Source organism: Aptenodytes forsteri, unplaced genomic scaffold (genome assembly GCF_000699145.1).
Source record: "Aptenodytes forsteri isolate BGI_AS27 unplaced genomic scaffold, ASM69914v1 Scaffold184, whole genome shotgun sequence".
Lineage (NCBI taxonomy): Eukaryota > Metazoa > Chordata > Aves > Sphenisciformes > Spheniscidae > Aptenodytes > Aptenodytes forsteri.
Window position 1 is genome coordinate 414,009 of NW_008796078.1, and position 22,142 is coordinate 436,150.

Sequence of the window (22,142 nt, forward strand, 5' to 3'; positions counted from 1 at the left end):
CGCGCTCCGCTCGGCGGCGGGTCTGCACCTGGGCGCTCGCTGCAGAGCCCTTCCAGGAGGCGGCGGGTGCGATGGAAGCTGAAATAGGATTTTACGGAACGAAATTGGCACTGCTCAAGCTGTGGATCAGGCTTCGAGCTGACTTTTGCATTTCGGGAAACACTAACAAAGTTTGTAAGACGGAAAACACAGTAAAGAGAAATATAATTGGAGGATGCTAACAACATCCTTCTTTCCACACGCATATACTAACAAATTAAAACCCACAAGCCTCGATCAAGGTCTGTACTGAAGTAAAAGGACAAGCACAGACCCCCACGCTCTTACCCCGGTCGCCTGAAGATGTTGCCTGAACTCATCCATCGTCGTGTTTGAGATGCTCATGTCCCTGAACATTCCTTCCAGTTTAGATGTGAACTGACATCCACATTCAGTCTAAAATACACAAAATAACCTGTTGTGCCAGCACTATGAAAACAGAGCTTCTGATACGTGAACTGCAAGACTAAGAGTTAGTTTATAAATCTCATAAAAATGATATTTCTGTACATTTGGTTACTGGGATTCCCATTTGTATTACCTTCAGAACTTAAAAAGTTTCATATTTCATATAAGGATCTAACTCTACACATATCAAAACTTGCCTTCCTTCTCTTCACTCCCTTATTGTATTTTTGGTTTCTTTTTAGCTTCCTATCTCATCTTAAAAAAAAAAAAATTCTGTGAAAGCTTATCAGACCAAGGCATATACTTTCACCTGCTTTGTAGCATGATACTGTAAAGGGAAATAAAAATCTTTATTTGTATCAGAAAAAAACCCCTGTCGTCCTAGAGTATATAATTTTAAAGGCTTACTGCAGATTACCAAGTGAGATTACTCAACCTTTTGAGAAATCAGGGACATAGGCATATATAGCTACACGTGCACAAACACATGCGTTTCAGTTGCACATCCAGGACTTTGTGCCTATTTCTAACACATACTTTGACATACGTGGTAAAGGCAAGCACGTTAGCTTCAGCATCCTAATTACTGTGCAAAGACATGAGAAAAGAGGGCAGTTCAGGTCCGCTGACTGATCTTGCAAATATATGCCCTGTGCCTTCTAAATCACCAGGCTAGAAGAGGTGGAGAGGAAATCGGGAAGGAATTAATACCGATAATTTGGAATTAATACGGATGATTTGGAGACATCTGATGCAAACAGGCTTCTCTCACTGACAGAATATGAAGGTCAAAAATAAGGATCAGTAAAGTTTGATTTCAGGATCAAATCACTCTGGTTCGGAAGTTCCCTAGCCATTTATCATGCCACTTAGGAAGAAGCTGCATTAGAAATTGCTTCAAGGACTGCTCACCTTAGGCTTTACTTTCTTCTTCATCTCTTGGCCTATTTAATCAGTAAATTGAACCAACTAAAGAAAACGTGTTTCCAGACACTGATATGAAGGTTTTTTTTTTCCCAATCTATCTCAAACTACTTAATCAAAAAGGAATTGAGCATTATCACCAGTCTGCAGATGGAGGCAACTAAAAAACGACGATGCATGCAATAAGAAATTCTACTGTGAATAACAGAAAATCTAGGCTAACAGTCTTGTCTTTAAATCCAGTCACTAGACAATAGGAGTTGTCTTCTTATTTGGAAACCCTTAACAAATTGGGGGGGGGGAGTTTTGTTTTCTAGATTGCTCTCTCATCACAGCTGTTTTCCAGTATTTCCTTCCTTTTATTTCCACAAAATTATTCAGAAAAGCCTTTCATATTTTCTGTTGGGGCTTTAAAATAAAATCTGTATTTAATAGCAATCAAGACTTATGTTATCTATATATCCCTTATGTAAAACCAAAAGAAACCATATTTCTGAAGAAAAATGAAGAAGTATACAGATACTGTCTTACCTTTAATTTAGATATCATATTTTTCTCAGAGTCATCTGAAACACTCTTGTTTGTGAGAAGTCTTCTTGCCAAGTGCTGCTTGTAATAGCGTTCAAAAACATCTTTCTCTTGCATAAACCTAAATAAAACCATTGCCTTATCCAATATAGTTTCTACTTCTTGCTCTGTTAGCTGTAAAAAAAATAATTTGCTGGTTTTAACCTTCCGGCACAAGTGTCTTATACAACCTAAATACTCGAAGTAATTCACAGCAAGCATATGGTCTAACAGTAGCCTATAAAGAAGCCAGCAAAACTGGTCCAACATGTGAACGATAGAGCCAAAAGAACAGCGCACAAACTCAATAGAGCGGAGAAAGAAATAGCTCTAAAATGGAGGGAAAAGCAATTGTGAGGGAGAAGGGAGACGATGGATAGGTAGAATGCCTGGTAAATACAGTAAAAGTTCCTGGATACGTTTTTAAGTGTTTTTAAAAAAGCACAGATGGAAACCAGTATTAGGACTATAAAAAGTTAGCTTGGAATGAAAGCTTTTAAATGTTAAGACTCATTTTGCAAAGCCTGTCTAGTGCCACAACAAATAAAATGATTACTTATTTTTATAAATAAATAGAATTTACTATTTGATTCCCAAAGCATAAGATGCATGCAATAATATTCAGCTTTATTCAGAGCCACTGAAGCCTCAGCTGAACCATCCTGTCCAGTTCTGGGTGCTGTACCTCAAAAAATTTCATGAAAGAAGCTATGAGGTAAGACCGAAGGAAACCGTTTGTACTTAAGCTAGAAGAGACAGATGTGGTAATAGTCCTCCGTTATGTAAAAGCAGTAAAAAGAAGCAAACCGTTTCCCCTACCCAAGTGAGTTAATATTCAAAAGAAATTATTAGATATTAAGAATAACTGCCAAACTATAAAGATATTTAAGGAACTGATATTTCAGGTTTCAAAGGAAGGGAGCTGCAGAATCTACTACAAGCTAATTTTTTTTTTTTTGAGGGGGTATCTGCCAGAAGTAATCCAGGTATACTGCTTCAGAGATGGGGGACAAGCCACAGAACATCTTGAGAACTCCTTGTGCATTATATTTCTGTAAGTTTAGATCTAAAGTTTTACAAGCTCAGATGTGTTACATACACTTTTTTTTTTTAAGGCAGTATTGCCATTTATCTTAATATAAAAATCATTCTTGGAAAAAGTAGCTTAGTTTAATCTGGTCCAAGTTAACAGAGAGAATGACCTTTTAATTTAAATTTATACTTACTCCCTTGACTCCTTTTTTCAGCTTATCATCAATAAATAATGAGAGGTACTCTGGAGACCTAGAGTTGAGGTTGAGGAAGTACTCAAAGTCACCCGCTATAGTCTGTTTGAAGAGTCGATCATTATTGAAAGATTCTTGAAGAAAGCGGTCAAACCTACTCTTCAAATCCAGTAAACCCTTTTTCAAAAAAAAAAAGTATAAACATTTTTATTGATTTGAAGTTGCAAGCAGTAATAACAGATGAAGTTGTAGTGAAGACCACGTCTACAGTCAGAGATTCTGCAAAAGCTCTCTCTATGTTCGGCATTGTTAGAAAGTATCTGAAATTTCATTTCCATTTTTAAATACCTACAGCTGCCATAAATCTCTTATGGAAGCAATTTTTCAGATAAACTGGCTAAAATATTGGTTCCAAAAACTGGTGCAGTTTGCTGCAACAGGCTACTCAAAGATTAAGAAAGTTTTTTAATCACCCTTGTTAAACAGGCTGATTTACCGTATTTTTAAATCCACAATTTAAAGGATGTATTTCTTGTACTTGTTAAGCCTTGTCAACGTTATTTGAAATAGAAAAAGTCACTATCATACATACAGGATATGGGAAAGATGAGGCTAAGCACCCGCTAACTGCATCCCTAGAGCTACTAAGCAAGTTTGAGGAGAAAACACACCGCAATGACAGGCCTAATCTTGTTCGGTTTTTTCCCCCCTCTTAATTTCAATCCAGGGACATGTTCTGCATTATTTAGTCGCATGTTTCTTACTGATCTTTAAGAGTCACCGTGAACATATGAAAGTTAGAAACAAGAAAATAGCTCTCCAGTTATCACAGGGTGAAATTCACAGGCCTGAACTGAACCACTTTCTCTGAGCTAAACCATTGGATTCTTGACATCATTTTTAGGGTCTGCACCATCTTCACCCAGAGCTAAAACTTCTGGGTGCAGAAGGGGGAAGCATCTTAAAATCACCTGAGCACCTTGCTAAGTATATGTGATACACACAGGGTTTAGACATAACTAACACAGCATTCAGGGAGGGGGAGAGGAGGAATTTGAGTTAAATTTATCATGTATAGCTACTGCCCACAAACTGTTCAGGTTAAATGATCTTGAAGTCCTAGGTTTCTTAAGAAACTACTTATATGTGGTTACTTAAAGAAGCCATTCAAGAATTACTCAAGGAAGTAGTAATGTTTCTTAGGAACTCACCATCTCACTTAAAGGAATGGTCTTTAGACAGGCTAATTAATGCGTATTAGAAATTTTAAATTCAAAGTAAATCCCACTATCTCTCTGTTTACCAAGGTTAACTTATGCCTCCTCTCCAGGAGTACACCATCTGAACAACCTGGTGTTAAACAGGAGAAACTGTTAGTACCTTAAATTACAACAGCATTTCAACATCCCTTCAAATTATTATAAGAAGTTTTAAATCTAATCCCCTGGCAATGCTTTTGCAATCATCTCACCAATTATGCTCAGGGTTTGGTGATGTCATGTTGCAGAAGCAGTGCTGGACTATGATGAAGTTTTTTTCTTGATGGTATAAATGTAGCTTCTTTGTCTGTCGTCTTACTGCTATTTAAGTCCTTGAAAGATTCGGATGAACATGGCTGAGGTGAGAAGAGTGAGGTGGTTTCTCAATTCACAGGCATTTGTCTCTTCTTCCATCGTGTCAATGGAAGTGGAGGATAAACCTGTTTGGGGGTTTAGCAGCAATCAAATATCAATCCCTTCCCTAGGACACCTTCATGAGATGGTTGGGGTACATACTAACGGGCTGAGGATGAGCTCTGCCAAAGCACATGCAGTATGGCTGTAAGTCTTCTTCAGCTTCGTTATGCTATTTGCCTTTGTAGCAGGAGACATCGATAGCAACTTTATAATTAAGTTTTTAACTCTTTCTCAGTTAATTTTTTTATGATACCCCTTTAGGTCCATCAGGATTTAAAAGGAGTGAAAATTACTTCAAAGTAATCGAGACACTTATTTTCCACATCACTTGCCTCCCCCCCCTTTTTTTTTTTAAGAACATCCCACCACAAAAAGCGTAACAGCCCTTAATCATCAAACCTAATAAATTTCAAAGGGCATTTTCTCTTCTTTTTAACAATCCTTGGGAGAGGTGATTCTTGTCCAAGCTTGGTAAGAAGTTTGCTTCGGCATTGCCGGAAAATCAATAATCCAATCAAAAATGTGTTTATACTCAAATGGCTTCTTATAATAGTAACCAGTTCTAGCAAAGTTATTGATTTCAAACAAAACAGCAGAGATGATAGTAGACATACAGCATTACATGTTTCTCATAAAGACCAGACACAAGGACTTCAACTACACATTTAAAAAAAACCCCCAATGTTTAATGAATACACATTTCAATGTTAAGTATAAAACATCTTCTAGCTATAAAAACATTTCCTTAAAGTTCAATGAACTCTAAAGATTTTATGTGCAAATTTAAAACCACCTTTTCAGAAACAATGGGAGAGAAAAGATGACAAACACCCCTGAAGCATATTTTGTGATCCTGATAAGTTAATGGAATCTCTCACTTCTTAGTGAGAGATGGAGAACAAGAAAGAACACTTGTGTCTTCTAACATGCAGAAGTGCTCTGTTTCTCAGGGAGACCAAGAATGAAGGAATTAATTTGTTATGATCTATATCACCTCTCAGTCACAGTTAATCTTGCCATGGAATACTGTCATGAGATTTTTGTCTCAATAAACATTGATAGCTAACATTACATAAAATTAAACAAAAGAGACTCTATAAAGCTATTTGCCAGCAGATGTACAACTCACTCTGAAGGCAAATATCGTTCAGAATAATCCAAAAAAATTCCCAGCAGTTACATAATTAGTCTGAATATGTTGTTTAATAAAAGCAGCTACCAAAAGCACAAAACCCAAGCATGTACTTTCCAAGCAACTTCGGTAAAAGAAGAGTTCTAAACATGTCAGAAAATTCAGAAAATGTACATTTTAAACAAAATTATAAACGTAGCTCATTAATAATAATCCCTTCTGAATCAATATTAAGGTTTACCTTATCAATCATGTAGTTAACTGCTACTCTGGGGAGCGTGGGAAAGATGGAAGAAAAGAAAGTCAAAATATTTAACTACCTGAATGTAGTCAACTGGATTCTTTCCTTCTCCCTCTTCAGAAACTAGTGCTTTGCCTTGCTCTCTCAGGTATGAGCTCATGCACTCGCACATTGTCTTCAGACCATTTGGCACACGGCTAAACAACTTGTACATGCAAGCAAGGTCTGGAAACAAGAATGAGATATTATGCAGGACACCCTCCGTCTGATACACTTCTGTAACTCATTCATTTCATAGCAAAAGACGACAGTGAAAGTTCAGCCACTTGAGCCACAAAAAGCATCCCGTTAACAGCTCAGGCACTGGAATCTTGTGACGTCTCCTTTCCTTTACCCCTGACAACATGCTGACCACAGCAGCCACAAAATTAAAAGCAAAGGTTGTATTCAACTATTCCAGGTTGTCTATAGCATGGAATCTGCTATTGCTGATCCCCAGGCCAGCAAAAAGTTGATGCTTGCGCTAAAGGATGGTGCTCTTAAAGCTTCAGTAAGATTATGTTTTCTAGTGGCATTTAAGAACGTAGCTTCCAAGATCACCATCCCAAAAATCAAATACTGTATTAAAAGTTGTAAGAAAAATCTAGGTTAAAGCAAATAGGACAACACTAACGAGATGCTTGTTTCTGTACTAAAAGCAAAAACTGGTAAAAATTGGAGTTTAATCCATATTTGTCTTAAAGTCAGCCATATAATTTTACACTACTTTGTTTCATCCATCTAAAATCATGAGAAGTGGCTTAGCTTAAACACGGCTTTCCAAAAGAGCAATCCATCCTTGTACGTTTATGTGAAATCTTATCTTCACAATGCAGCAAGTATTTCCTCTCTAGTATTTAACTAAATCAAACCAAGGCCTATGAAAGTTAAACTAATTCCTCTATCTCATGAATACCCTTTAATATCATTATACCCTCAGCCTGAAGGCTATCTTAACTGGGTATGAAAGAAAAAAGGTTAAGTATAGTATCATCACTTTCCTTTAAATACAGTAATTCTCTTTTCTTACAGCTAAGAAATTTGCTAACTTTGTCACTCTATCACCCAGTAACCGTGAAGCTGCTTTTACGAACAAAGGCCATTAATCTAAGCAGCGTGTTCCCCATTCTCACAGCTTTAGTGTGAGCACCGATTTCTAAATATAGATACTACAATCACTCTCTTCATTATGCTGCTTTAGAAACTTACGTTCTATCTCTTTCCACAGTAACTTTCATTCAGTCATTCTGTCCCACATTAACCTCTATCAGGGAAAACCAAATCAAGCCAAGCCCTTCTTTCTCAACCACTTCGATAAGCTCCTTCTTATCCTTTAAAAAACAGCCAACTTTTTTCCTGCAACAAAGCCCTCTCCCCAACAATTGGTCCTGCAATACTTCTATTTAATAGTCATTTACACTAGCACTTTTTAAATAACTGCTTGTGGGCCAAAAAACTTCGATGCATTTTGACAGCTACATACTAGAGGAATGACAATAATAAAATGGCTCATGGAAAACAGGTAACAAAGACCACCACAATAGATTTGTACTTTTCTTAAGAGATACTTGGCTTACCAAAAAAGTACCCGTATCTGGTACTAAATAGAAACAAGTTATACGTACGGGCTCTGTTTTAAATGACCTCTAAAAGTAATATTATCAGATGTTTGCAAGACAGAGCCGCCAAAGTGTTTTTACAATTACACAGGAACGCAAACGTTAAGCTCCACTTATCCTATGTTTAAAAACAATAAGCAGTATCGTAAGCATTTCCGTCTCCCATATGATGCAGTCTTACCTTCTGTCTTCCCATTTTTCAGCATATGAACTAGCCCAGAGTTTTCCATTTCCACTATAGTTTTCATATGCTTGGAAATAAGCTCCCTCTCAACAACTTTCACAATTGGTTCTTCTGTTGATTTATCCAGACAATGCATCACCCGTTCTATTTCTTCATTAATTCTAGCTTCTACTTTCTTTATATATACAGAAGCACTGTTTTCAGCTAAAAATTTCTGACTTTCCATCTGTGATTAAGACAAATTAATACTTTAGACTTTTTTTTTTTTTTTAAAAGGGGAAAAAAGAAACGTACCGGTTATTTCAGATCAGCATTGATAAACAAGTTCAAATCAAACCCAGCATGTCCAGCAAATGAGATCATTATACCCCCAAGATTTACATACATGCTTAACGCAAAATAAAGGTTCTATTACACTAACTGTGTTATATACATAAGGGGACACATGCAATACGAACATGGTATTTTTCATATTAAAACAACCTAAGCCAACCTAGTTTCCAGTTCCCAGCTAGAGTTTTAGCCACAGGTCCAAAGAAAACAGAAGGATGGGGAGAGAGAAGAGGCAAAGATTCCTTTCAAAATACCGGTTTATGGCATATTTATGAGTTGTGAGGATCAACAGTTCTCATTATTCTCATTAGTGACAATGCTGAGCACATTATTTCATGTCAAACTGTTTTTATCCATACTGGTCAGCATAGTCTTTCAGAGGAAATATACATTTAGTTTTGTTTGTTTTTTTTTAAGGCAGAGCCAAGAAATAAAACTTAAATGAAAGTAATTATTTTTCTTAATTTTATGTAGCAGCAATGAAAAAAGAACGCAATGACTTAAAAGGTTGTGCAACATATGCTTCTGATTTTCAAAGAAGTTTGGAGATCAGAGGATATGACAGGCAGTCGATCCAGCATAAGACAAATTATCTTATCTAAGTATCTTTTAACATGTTTTACAATTTCTATCAATTTCCAACAATAGAGGAGCATGAATACACTCAACAACTGTTCAACTGGCTTTTTTCCTGAAACTATCTCACAAACCCCCTCAGGAAACATTGAAAATGTGTTATTCAGTGGTTAGTCAACAACTGGATAGCCGCTTGGATACACTTAATTCCTTGACTCAGTTCATTTTATTACAAAATATAACTCACGAATGTAGAAACTATGAAGGAAACAAAGCTTACTCAAAGGCAGTTTGACAAGTAGTCTCCCCTCTCCATTCCCAGCCTGAAACAGTTTGAACCTTTCATGCTACTGGTATTTCAAAAAGACTGTGGCTGCAACGCAGGGACAGACTAAGTTGCATGAAATAGCCCAAAGCAGGCACAAAATTAGCATAATGCTTACTTTACATGCTATCAGCACCCATATTTCAAAACTACATTCAAATTATGGTAAGTCTGTAAAATTTGTGTTACTTCTTCCAGCAAGTTAGTAAAATTTTTTCTTATTTCATTTAACGAGATGGACATAGTCATCAAATAAGTAGCAATTACTTAAAGTACCACCAATTCTCGCAATTTCAAGCAGTTACAACAACATTCCAAATACAGTATTACAACATTGCTGTACCTGAAAAAATTCTGCAGACATCTCCAAAAACGGAGCCTCAAAGTCTTCTTCATAGACTGACCTTCCTTCAAGACCTAGAATCATTAACATCTGGCAAGCATTTCTTATTGCGCCTCTGCCAAAAAGTAAGTTGTTAACAACTTGAGAAATCGACATGCTTGTAAGACAGAGTACACAGCAGAATAACAACTCAGAACATAGTATCAACTTAAATAAAATATAGTAATAGAAAGTCTATCCTAAATCTGTTTGGTACATGACAGGTTTTCAAGAAGATTACAGCAGCAAGATTGTTTGTTTGTTCTAAACTAAGGAGCTGACAATGTTTATTCAATATTTTAAATACAGTGATAGGGAAGCAGGTCTCAAGTTCTACTAACTTGGAAAACTATTAAGAATATATTTCAACATACAAGAAAATAACCAAAAAATACTACTTGAAAGAAAACTGAAAACTGCACATGTAGGTTGGAATTGAGCAATTCAAAACAATTGCACAGATGGAAGTTGCTGTGCAAAGTTTGGGGTTTTTTGTTTGGTTGTTTGGGCTTTTTTAAAAACAACACAAAATGAAAATGTATCAGCAAGTTAAGCATTTGGTTAGGCATAGAAACACATCAATAAAATGTGAAAACAAAAGGACTGCATCCAGGAAAAAATTCCACTTTCTGGCAGTAGGGGACAATACACAGCTGTTGCCAGGGAATATTTTTCTCTTTATAAATGGTGTGTTGGGCAATCTCAATCACAGAACTGCAGCCAAAGTAGCATGGAGTTTACGTATCTCCACACCGAACAGCTGCTCTGAAACTGGAGAAGCACAAGAAAACTTGCAAATTTGAAGTAACTTCAGCTGTAGGATCTGCAGCGTGTGGCACAAAACTCCACATCTACTAAACTGGCCGGAGAACACGAGGAACAGATTTAAAAGCTCAGAGACACGACTGAACTACCAAGAAACAGATGGATCAAAACATGAGGAAGGAAAATAGAATTAAAAAAGAAAACTTCAAAAATACATAAAAAAACCCCAGGTACAAGAAAATTAAACCACCTCTCAGTACAGAGAAAATACAGGGTAACAAGAGGCAGAGAATTGCCAAAACTCCGCTTTATAACCAAATGCTCTGGCACAAGGTAGTAATGGAGAGATTTAACAAAAGTTTTAATAAAAAACACAAGATAAATATTAAAAAAATAAACTAACGAGCTTCCCCATTTACCGTTATGCTAAACCTTAACATACAAGGAAGTATGTTATTCCAGATTATGGAGAAATTTTACTTGTGATCAGAAATGCAGCCTTAAATAATGATTTATTTGTGTATGTTCTTGATTCACTCTTAAAAATTGACAGGTCTTATTTACAACAAAAGACAGTCACTTACAAACATCTTACCTGTCTACAACCTCTCCTTTCCTTTCTCTTGCAATCATATCCAGCAGAGTTTGCCGCAGGTGATCCCTAATACAGCCATAGCGTACAACTTGATCTCGAAAAATAATCAAGCCCAAATTGTAGACATTCTCCACGTTATTTTGTTGCACATACACACGGTCCTACAACAAAGGCATACACAGCAATAAAATTTTAAATTCGGTACACCCATGCTATTCAAAATTGCAAGAGATTGGTCATATTTGCACTGTACAGAAATAATCAAATTCATCTTCTCTCCTTCCTTCATAAGAAGAAATTATGAATACCCTCAAAATTCAAAATCAGTCCCATTTTCCAAAACTTTATTTAAAAAGAGTGTAAGCACAGCATTTATGACTAAAGCATGCCAGAACAAATCTACAGCCTTGCCACTTTTTAGTTTGGGAGCAGGGGAATCTCCAAATACTGACAAAATTCATGGCACAATCTGAAAGAGGTTTTACTTATCTACTCAAACCCCTTCCATCCACCCCTTTTTGTTCTTTAAGAAAAATTAATCAATTTTTCCCCATCTCCCATGCATCTTCCTACCACTCCTTTTAGGCAGACAGTTCCCCCTCAATATTCAGTGAAATTTCCTGAAATAGCATCATTAGATGAACAGAAGAAAAAGGAAAACCAAAATGAGAATAGTTACAATCAAAACGTTTATGGATCGGTACTGCAAAATTATACATAAGGACTTCTGTTGAACAACTCCCCCCTCAAAAAAAATTGACTTTCATTCAGCTTGAGCAAATATCTTGAAACCTTGTTATGTTTCATTAAAATCACACACACATACCCCCCCAAAAAAAAAAAGAAAAGAAGGGGGAGACAAGAAAGAATAATTTTTATGTTTCAATACCGGTTTAAATTCTATCTCCTTACATAGTCTCAGTCTATAGGAAGGATCAAGCTCCCCAACTATCCACGAGCCCTGCACTACTTATGTTTACAGATCGAGGCTGATCCTCAGAACAGTATTCCAAGTCCGTATAGCCCAACCACCACCACACAGAGTGGCTGAGACACTGCTGAGCAGACACCCCGAGCTTCTTACCGCTACCCGCAGAAATGCTCCAAAATTTTGTCTCCCCTTTCCTATTCCTCTCTCCCAACTTACCAACTCTCTAGAAAAGAAAGACTATTAATAAAGTCACTAGCAGACAGAAATTGAGTGTATTCACTTAACATCCAGTAGTGCTGTACTGGGTAAAACCAGACCATTTAAGACAACATTAAGAATAGAAAAATTGTGAGTTTTTACAAACTACTTCTGAGATGAGCAATGATTATTTTTTTTAATTTCTGTCAGGACATAATCCATTCCTCTAATGTAACGGTTTGGGTAATTACTAAAAATACTGCTTTACTACCATTTAAGCTTCAGGGTGATACTATTAGAAAGAGTTACAGAGTTTTATACCCACTCACAAATCTGATTGTGATAATGTTTTCTGAGAATTTACAGAGCTGTAACAAAATTAAAAAAAAAAAATCAAATTCTATAAAGGATAAAGGTCAATGTTTGAAATTCAGTATAAAAAATAGCTTTTCCACTGGTTCCATCAATTACCTTAAGTGCTTTACCACACTCAAAATTGAACTGCAAAGTTACTCAAACACCTAGAAAACAAAACTATTAAAAAAAAAAAAATCATGCTTCAGACTACAGAAAAAAGATTACAAAGTTTTAAGTTTATATAAATTCCACAATTACAAGAAATCAGAAGGAACAGACACCACACCCTTTAGTATTTTAGTGGCTGAATTTACATGGCAAAATTATTCGTATACTAATTATATGCCAGATTGCCACTTGATGACCAGAGGAAAGCGTAACACCGGGTTCCACAATTCAGGAATGATTTCCCACTCACTCCCTTCAGACAGGCAGCACTTAATTTAAATGAAAAAACAAGATGGGAACAGGTCAGATATGCCTACTCTGTGGCTCATGAAGCAAGCTCAGTGCTGCCTCAAACCAAGAAGTTTACTAATTGGTCTCATGAAGTCAGTGTAGCAACACATGGTGGTCTAGATCTCTGGAATACGTTACTCTAGTTTTTTACTGTTATTTAGAAACAGGGTTATTTATTTCACTCCCTTATTTACACACTTGCATCAAGAACATAAGTAAATGTGATTCTAAAGTAAGACCAGCTTAAAATACACGTTCAAAGACATGAAAGAGAAAATTAAAAAGTAGTGTCTAATATACTATATAACTTGAGGAGAAAAGAATGTATGTATTATTTCCAAAGAATATTCAGGCCTCTGAAGCACAGGCAGCAGGGTATCAAAATGGATTAAAGCCATGGTCATGACTCATCTGCACAGTTTCTGTTGTGGCAGTGCTAAACACTGCCATTAGGAAATGAAATAGTAACTGCACTCGAAACTCTTCTCAATGTAACAGCAATGCCTCTTCGGTAAGCCAGACCACTCTGCAATACCCAAATTAGAGTAGCAGCATCAATGTTTCTGATACTGCTGATTTGCTCATCCTCGGTAACAGATCACTTTTACTGTTTACTGGAAGCTCTCCCAACCTAAAAAGAATTATCTTAGAGGCAGGAAGCCCCATTTGGGAACAGGTTTGACTGACAAGGCTACATGCTACTGAACAGCAATCACTTCCCACGGGGAGAAGCAGCAGGTGCTTAAAAGGTAAGAGTAAGTCTCAGGAGACAAGGGTGGAGTTTCAGCCAACAATTATTCACAAACTACAATGCTGCTTACGCTGCAGAATAATTCTGTTCTCAACTAAAGCAAGTTACCTACTGTAAAATATCACCAGCCACATTTTGCCCATCTCTGCATGGATGCACTACCTGGATGATGTAGCCTTCAGACACCGTTGTGTATATATATAGCAAGTGTCTTTGATCCTAGTTCTGCAAATAAAACCAACACTTCTCTCTACTCCCTTGTGCGTAAGCCATGAACGACAGTCATACGCCCCGAGGCCAAAACTCACATAGCCGATCTGTCAGTGCTGGCCTAAATCAAGTCACTGGCCTTGTGCACCGCACAGATGAGAAGGAAATGCTCTGCCTTCTGCAAAATACACAGCTGTATTCCAAGAGTAATTGTTCATTTCTGACAGTGTTTAACTGGCACGACCCATATGCCTATAACACAGCCAGGGGTGTGAGTGCTGCACTTGCATACCTGAAATTGCTTTAAATTTAACAAGTAGTGAAGAAGGGACACCACAGAATCCAATTTAGCCCAGTTTCCATAAGACATTCCAAGAGTACTCACGCTCACGTAGCTTGAAGAGAAGACTGAACAACTGCACCTCCACTGCTACTGTTACATACAGTAGCTAAGTGAAAGCTGTTGTAGGTACGCTTACCTAAGCTGCAGCCATCAGCGAGACTGAATTTCAGATATGCCCAAATGCAGCACGTTACTTCACTACTTGAACATGTCTTAATACATGACTTGACTTAGTGAAGACGCTACTTAGGACATGACTTCACTGCTTCAGTGCCTCCCTGCTTGCTGCAGACAGTGCCATGAATTTACGGAGAGTATTACATCTATTCTGGCACTGATTACTGTAGCCTAAACATGTAAAACAAAAGGAGGAGAGCTAGTGCACATATACTACAAAATACAATGGAACCATGTAAACCTGAAATTCAATTGTGGAAACTGCAATATCTCAAGAAAGTTAGATTTGCCTTTATTATGCAATTCCAGGTTGCAAAACCTTACACTAGCACTACATTACACAACAGACCTGAAACCAAGCAGACTTTTACAAGACAGCACCATGACACAAGAGACAAGGTAATACACTTTTTTTAAAAATGCAGCTATAAGGTAAACTTTACAGAGTGTCTTGTGGAAGAGGTTCTGCACATAAAATGAAATCCTGCCATAAACCTCAAACAGCAAGTAACCTAGTCATTAAGTATCATAACAATGCACAAACCCCATTGTACAAAATATATACCTTTCTAAAAAAGATCCTATTGAATTAATTTTTATTTTAGAAGTGGCAAAATTAAAACAGAGGAAAGAGATTAAAGTGGGTTGGAGAGGTGTTTGTTTTGACTTAGATCATATGGGAGCTAATAGGCAAAAATAAGCTGGAAAACAAACATGGCATAAAAACAGGTATAGTTTAGTTTAAGATGTACAATCACTAGGCTGAAGCAAGAATTTAAGAGAGTAAGATCAGAATTCAAGAGGATGTTAAATATTTTACTTTCACTGACATCAGGCTGGGGCTTGTTGGGTACCAATAGGTACATTTCCTGAAACTGATGGGTAAGTAATTGGGATGGCCTACAACATAAGAGGAGAAGGATTGGGTTATTTATTTATAATATATTATAATTGCATATACTTCTCCTGCTGGAACACAAGCATATCAATTAACAACGCCCGGTGACTGAATTTATACAGTGTTTGGGTTTTTTAAGATATAATTTACACAAAAAAATATTTTATTAGCTGTGCTTGAATAAAAAGGTATAAACAACTCCTGACATAAGCATATCACTGTAAAACTACATTTCATTCAGACTCAACATCATAAAAGAGGAACAAATCACTCCTTATTATATAAAGTTCTTGAAAATTGTTTCTTTGAAGAGCAGTCAGGTCTCATCTTTGACAGATGTTCCTCCACTTTATAATTTTGTGGTACTAGCAGCTTTTTCAAGCTTTTTGAATTAACACATACTTAAGACTATAAGTTTCCTGCTCTTAGTCTCTTTCCAACGAACAGAATTATGTTTCACTCAACAGGACAACCCAGTGACAAAGGTGAAACTGGCAATCTTTGAGACTAGTCCCACTTTAAACCATAGCTTACGCTTTAATTTGTAATTAAAGCATGTATTTTCTAATGACAATTTGTCTTATGCCCCTCCAAGTCAAAGAAAAAGAGGGAGTCTGCCCATTGTATCAGCTCCTTGCATTAGATAGTTCTATCTGATAAAGATTACATTTATAATCATAAAAACATGTTACATTATAGATGTTTAACAAACAGATAGCAGTGCTGCTAAAGTTTGAGACGTTTATAAAAGCATTTTGAAAATTTATTATATGTTTACTATTATACTATAAAAATATTTTATTGTACATGTGTCTTTTCTGTTTCTTTGGGTCTCATTTTGGTACAAGGAAAAAAGCCTATGGGAGGCAAATAATTAGTCAGGTGGAGGCCTCAACTGAACACCCACTTGAAATAATTAGGAACTGTCAAACAGCACATGAAAGACTATATATTTCAGAGGTATTCAAATTTATTTGTTTATTATTCTGTTCTGAATCTAAACTATAATCCAATGAAGTCCAATTTGCACTTGTAGGAATGCTGCAGGTCTCGATCTTCTGAAGTTTTGGTGGAAAAAGAGAAGGCTGTCTGTCTGTTGTAACAGCACTCGCAAGCTTCAAACAGAAGTCAAGGCATTGCTCTCCTGAGCACAAAAAATACTTGAGAAACAGCTCTCGTCTCCCCCCAAAAATGGTAACTGAAGCATGTAACCCTTCCTCAAAGAGGGGACTTCTTGGTCCTCAATATACTGGTCAATACGCTAAAACAGGAACAGCTGATAAACCAGCTCTCTCTGACACTGAGGGATCAAAGATTTATTGAATTTAAGAGCAGCAGATAACATTGCATTATCCACTCTGACCACCTATGTACCTTGGAGCATCCAGTACCTCCTGTACTGAAATAATACATAGTGTTTAGCTAAAACACAACAGCTACTCCCCCAGAAAGCTCTGGATTCCATCTTCTAACATTTCTGAAAATTCACCACTAGCTTTGGTAGATTATTCTAATGGTTAACTATTCTCAAATTTGCCCAGATGCAGCTAGCAGCAATTGATTTGTATTTGTCCTTCACAAATAGATTCCAGGATTTTTCATAGCGAAGACAGTACATCTTCAAAACAATCTCTCAATCTTCCTTTTGGCAAGATACACAGATCATTAAGTGTCACTGAAGGCATTTTATCCAGCCCTCTTATCTTTAGATACGTGGTCTTTTCCCAACTTAAAAAACAAAAACAAAACAAAAAACAACCCCAAACCAACCCACCACACAAAACCCACAACATGAAAGCCAGTAAATCCATTAAAAAAAAAAAAATTAAGCTATGGGGCTACAATAATTATTCCTAATTCTTTAACTTTTAGTTGCTTATTAACGAAGTAGGATTTCTTCACAGCTAATACAAACAGGTTCAATTTCATAGCATGAGATCTTTAACAGCTACAAGATAAGCTTTTAACCCCAGTTGTTCAGCAGATAGAGTACAATCTCAGTTAATCATCTTTGTGACAAAAAAAAAAGGCATTCCCATCATCTGTCCTTCACTGTCTAATACTGCATAAAGTACTATCTTCAGTATGATATTTTGGAAAAAAATGATTTTACATAAAAAAACCATAGCGTCTCACATATTTCTTTTCCTTCAGAAGTTAAAGCCTTTGACTAGAAGCTATGCAAAAATACACCCTCCTGCATCCTCAGAGCATGCCCACCATTCTGGGAATTTAAACATATACCAACTACCTAAAGCATAACACAACCCAAACACAAAAATGTAAGGCCCTCTCTCTTCAGAAAAAGCCTTTTCCCTTAGCTATCAGGTAAGGAATGCTTTTCTTTTAAAATTACAACCATGCAACCAAAGATCAGATTCTCATCTATGTTCACTGCTTGATCTTGTACCCAAGCTCTGTATGAACGGCAAAGGATTCAATCAGAATTTAACATTCAAGGACACAGACTGTACCTAACCAAAGTTATCCTCTTCAAGCCCTTAAGCTTAAAGAAAACTACACTGGAAGTTTGAGGCAGCTTTACACCACCACACTTTCCACAGTAAGAAACCACCACTACGTGAACTGAAACATGCAAGTAACATCTATAACCTGCCAGAATGGGTCCGACTAGCTTATTTGTTAAGAATTGCAAAACTCAACCATTTTCCAGACGCATTTTTCAAGTGATAATGAGATAACCTGAAAGAAGAACCCAATTACAATTTGTCACACACCCGTAAGAATCTTGCATGCACACAGGGAATTCAAAACAAGGGACAGACAGTAGTCTTAGGAAGAAGACTGATAAGCATGCCTTGCTTTTTACCCCTCCAGCTCATTTGTTTACATTTGCCAAGAGACAAATTTACTACATCAAGTTAAATGTGTGGAAAAGCGGAATACCCACCATATACATCAAAATGTCTCTAATCATCACCATCGCCGTTTGATGATCATTCCATGCTTGGTTTAGTGTTTGTAGAAAGTTGTTATTCAAGGAGTTTAACACATCTTCTCGCACCTGAAGCAAGAAAAAAAAATTGTCATAAACCCAAGTCAGTTTCTGCTGCGTCATTTAAATCTTAACAAGCTTTGCTTCAAAAAAAAAAAAAATTCTTGCTCCTCTATGAATTTGAATATGACGAACAAGTTCCTGCTTTTCCTGGGTGCTGACCATTCCTGCCTTGTATTTCACTTCTGTGGAAAAATGAGACTTCACACAAATAAGAAAAATCAGGCTAAAAACAAGAGCATCAAAATAAACGTGGATATTAAATTTCAAACGAATACCTGAAATCTCAAATGTTAAAAATATTTTTTTACAACTCCTCAAAGGTTTACTTTCTTATACTATGGTGTTTCAATTAATGTTAATTAAAACATTAAAAAATTAATGTTTACTATCACAAGTAATTTCAGAATACTGGGTAGTACTGGTAAATGTTACCAACAGGACCAAGTACAGGTGGAAAATTGGCCACGATGACATTTAGAAAGACATGCTGAGATAGCATGAAATTACAGCAAACAACAGTTCTGAAAGGAAACAATCACTTGGTAAAGACCAGACTCTTATACTAATAGTCCATAATCGCCAACAACAAGACTCCGGAGAACAAAAGAAAGTCATTATTTTTACGAACGTATTTGCTAGTTGATTCATTTGTCCCATCAACTTCAGGCTTGCTTTCTTTTTGACACTACTCCTCCCTACTAATAAAAAAGAGCATCCAGTTTCATATTTTGGTTTTCATGCAGTAGGCGTACGCTACAGTGCTCAAGCTTTAAACTCATGTAAAAGAGAAACCTGAGCGAACGTAAAAAAATTATTCCAGTTAACAAAACGTGTGAATTGACTTTTGACATAACATGCAGAATACATTCTGCCCTCTGCTGTAACTGAACAGAATGTATTTTTACATTTATAGATTTGCATTTACACTTGCGTGATGGTGTAAGTTTCAGAATAGAGAATTCAAACAGGAAAACAAAACATACGACAAGCAGTCACAAGCTGCACCAACATCAGATGCAACCACCTGACAGACTTCATTCTGTCATTTAAGTTTTATGAAGTTATTAGGCAAAACCAGCCAAAAAAAAAAAAAAAAAAATCAGTGTCTGCCACACTACTATATATACTCCATAAACTTAGATGAGCAATCCAGAAACATAGCATGGCATATCATACAAACACAGTGGTCTCTTCTCAAGAAGCTGTGGAAACTTATCCCCATAATATTCACCTTGTTATTGAATCTAGGTAATATAGGTATGCTTGGAGGTTGTTCAAAGCTTTCTGAAATCTTCAAACACCTACTCCCTAGACCTGAGCAAGGCCTCTCCTCCTTGCTTTTGGAAAACACAATATGCAGTTATAAGTCACAACCAGCACTGCTTAGCTGCTTCATTCTTTCTGACAGGGATCATCATTTACTTTTTGGTCTCCCAAACGCGTGCCCTGTTGTCATCCAATCTATGTAGTATTTAGGTAAAATGTAAATACACATTAAAAACTTCACCAGCTGTACTTGTAAAAAGTACGCAGAATATCCCAGAACGAGAGAAACAAACATGACATGGTTGCTTTCGCTTCTTTAATCAATATGGAAAAACACTGGAAACATTATTTGGTAGATCATCCACACCAGTAAAATTTACCAAAGCAAAACTAAAAGCAGGATTAGTTTACAAGCACAGATAACCAGGGCAGGGATTGATCAATTTTACCCAAGTGTACGAGGCCATCACAGAACTCTTCAAGGATCAAAGATTTTTTTTTTTTTAGTTTTTTAACAACAGAGGCAGTGTGCCTTTATAATTACACACATCTATCACAATAATCCTACTAGACCAGCCAGTGCCAAATCACATATCAACTGGTAGCAAAAAGGGGTGCTTGCCACCAGGTAGCAATGACGACTTGCTTCCAAGCAGACATGGGAACGCTCAGATCTGTGCCACCTCTGCTCCATACAGTATGCCATCTGGCTTTCTGGAAATGTGTTTTAAATCCAGGAATGGGTGCTGTACAACAAAACTACTCAAAGAGTCTCTCTGTGAAGTTTCTCAGTTACATTCTCCTAGGTTTATTTTAAGCTGCAGACAGGTTTGGGAAGCCGTACTTTTAGTTGCTACAGAAGCCAACCAAATTATCGCTTACAACAGCTGTCTAGTCAATAAGTGTTGAACACATTCCTTGTATGGGCCATGAATACAACAGTATTACAGGAAAACTACTATAATGCACAAAACACCTTAGCCATGCAAAGGCGCAGAGTCAAACCACTTTGGTGGAATAAATGACTTGTAGTAAAAAAACTGGATATCCACACTCTTCTGTAGAGAAGGAAGCCCTTCAGAGACACAGCTGCTGCTCTTCCAAAGCCTTATTAAAATTTCAATCTCAAAGATTTTTACCAGCAGAATGTTACTTTAAATTAGCTGAGCTTGTAGTCATTCCAATGACAACCTTTGCAGTTATGCAGTAAATTGGCAGGCATATCCAGCTTAAACAGGACTGTCCATATACAGTCTCAAAAATAAATTAGCAGCTTCATAATCTACATAAGGTCTTCCTATATTTGCAAGGATGAAATCTTGCATATAACTTCAGGCTCAACTGTATTTTATACTGGATATAGCTCTTAAGGAATTATATCACCCTCCCCTGCCAGTCTCTTAAAAAGTTTGTTGGCATAAGCTTTCAATACCTTTAAATAACTCTCTATTAAGTGTACACAAAGCAACTTATGGCCTAGTGTTTTCTCTCTCACAGTGCCTGTCCTGACACAGCAGCACGAATAGTTCAATTATGTAATTTCCACTACTGTAAGGACAGCCAGAACCTTCTGCGGGGAGCAGCAGTATAGAACGGCACTTTCCGAACTAAGGCCTCAAGGTCTCAGAACTTCTGTTACGGAGTTTCTTCATCTTCTACTAAAGTCCAAGTAGTCCAATAAATAGTATTCTAAAATCTTAGAGTTCCAACTAAGTTAACAGATTAACTATGACTTTACCAGGAATGTCTGTTCAGCCCTGCAGCTGCTATCCTTTTGCTGAGAGGAAAAAAAAACACTGAAGAATATTGATGATTCTGAATTGCGTTTACTTTCTGGCAATTCCCTCACCAGGAATTGCCCTCCGTATAATTGCAGACTGGCACAAGATCATCTTAAAACATCATTAAGGAAAGATAAAGGCAGGTAACACTTCATACATTGTCAGTAAGGCTTACAGTACACCCTAATGCTCACTAAGTAATTTGTCTCCTACACGACTCCTCATGTCATTCCTCCCTATTTCATAGATGTTACGGAAATAATTTCCAACTCCCTGTAGGAGATTCCTATCTTCTCTCCCCCCTTCTCTCTGCGACACCACGATAGCAAATGGTAAAGCTTGCCAAGGATCCTAGACATACCTTTATAAGCCCCAGAGTAGACATGCTTGCTTCACCCCATACCTTCTGCACCAGCACCCCATACAATTCCTTCTGCACTTAACAACACTGCCACAATGACTGGCTCTGCGTGCCCCTTACCGAAGGCTTTCTTGCATGCCTGCCTTTATTATTATTCTGAAATAGCATGCACTGTCACTACCGAACTCCACCAGTTGTATCAGCAAAGACCACCATGTGGTAAGGCATTCTGGCATGCCAGCAACAGACAGTAACAGAAATGTTTGGTACGACCAAGAAATCTTACAGGACGTGAGAACATCCCAAGCATCTCTTCCTTTTCAATAATGCTCTAGTATCTCCCCAAACCAGCACGTTTCA

General features: G+C 37.1%; 1 protein-coding gene across 1 annotated transcript in view; it reads right to left on the reverse strand.

Annotated features, from left to right (window-relative positions):
• Positions 1 to 22,142, reverse strand: part of CUL3 (cullin 3) — a 39,749-nt gene that overhangs the window by 13,807 nt on the left and 3,800 nt on the right. The window contains exons 2-9 of the mRNA XM_009286671.1: positions 18,267 to 18,380; positions 11,032 to 11,192; positions 9,633 to 9,747; positions 8,053 to 8,281; positions 6,293 to 6,438; positions 3,165 to 3,341; positions 1,903 to 2,073; positions 328 to 435 (exon numbers count right to left, since the gene is read on the reverse strand). Of these exons, the coding sequence (XP_009284946.1) occupies positions 328 to 435; positions 1,903 to 2,073; positions 3,165 to 3,341; positions 6,293 to 6,438; positions 8,053 to 8,281; positions 9,633 to 9,747; positions 11,032 to 11,192; positions 18,267 to 18,380 (1,221 nt within the window). The remainder of the gene's footprint in view (positions 1 to 327; positions 436 to 1,902; positions 2,074 to 3,164; positions 3,342 to 6,292; positions 6,439 to 8,052; positions 8,282 to 9,632; positions 9,748 to 11,031; positions 11,193 to 18,266; positions 18,381 to 22,142) is intronic.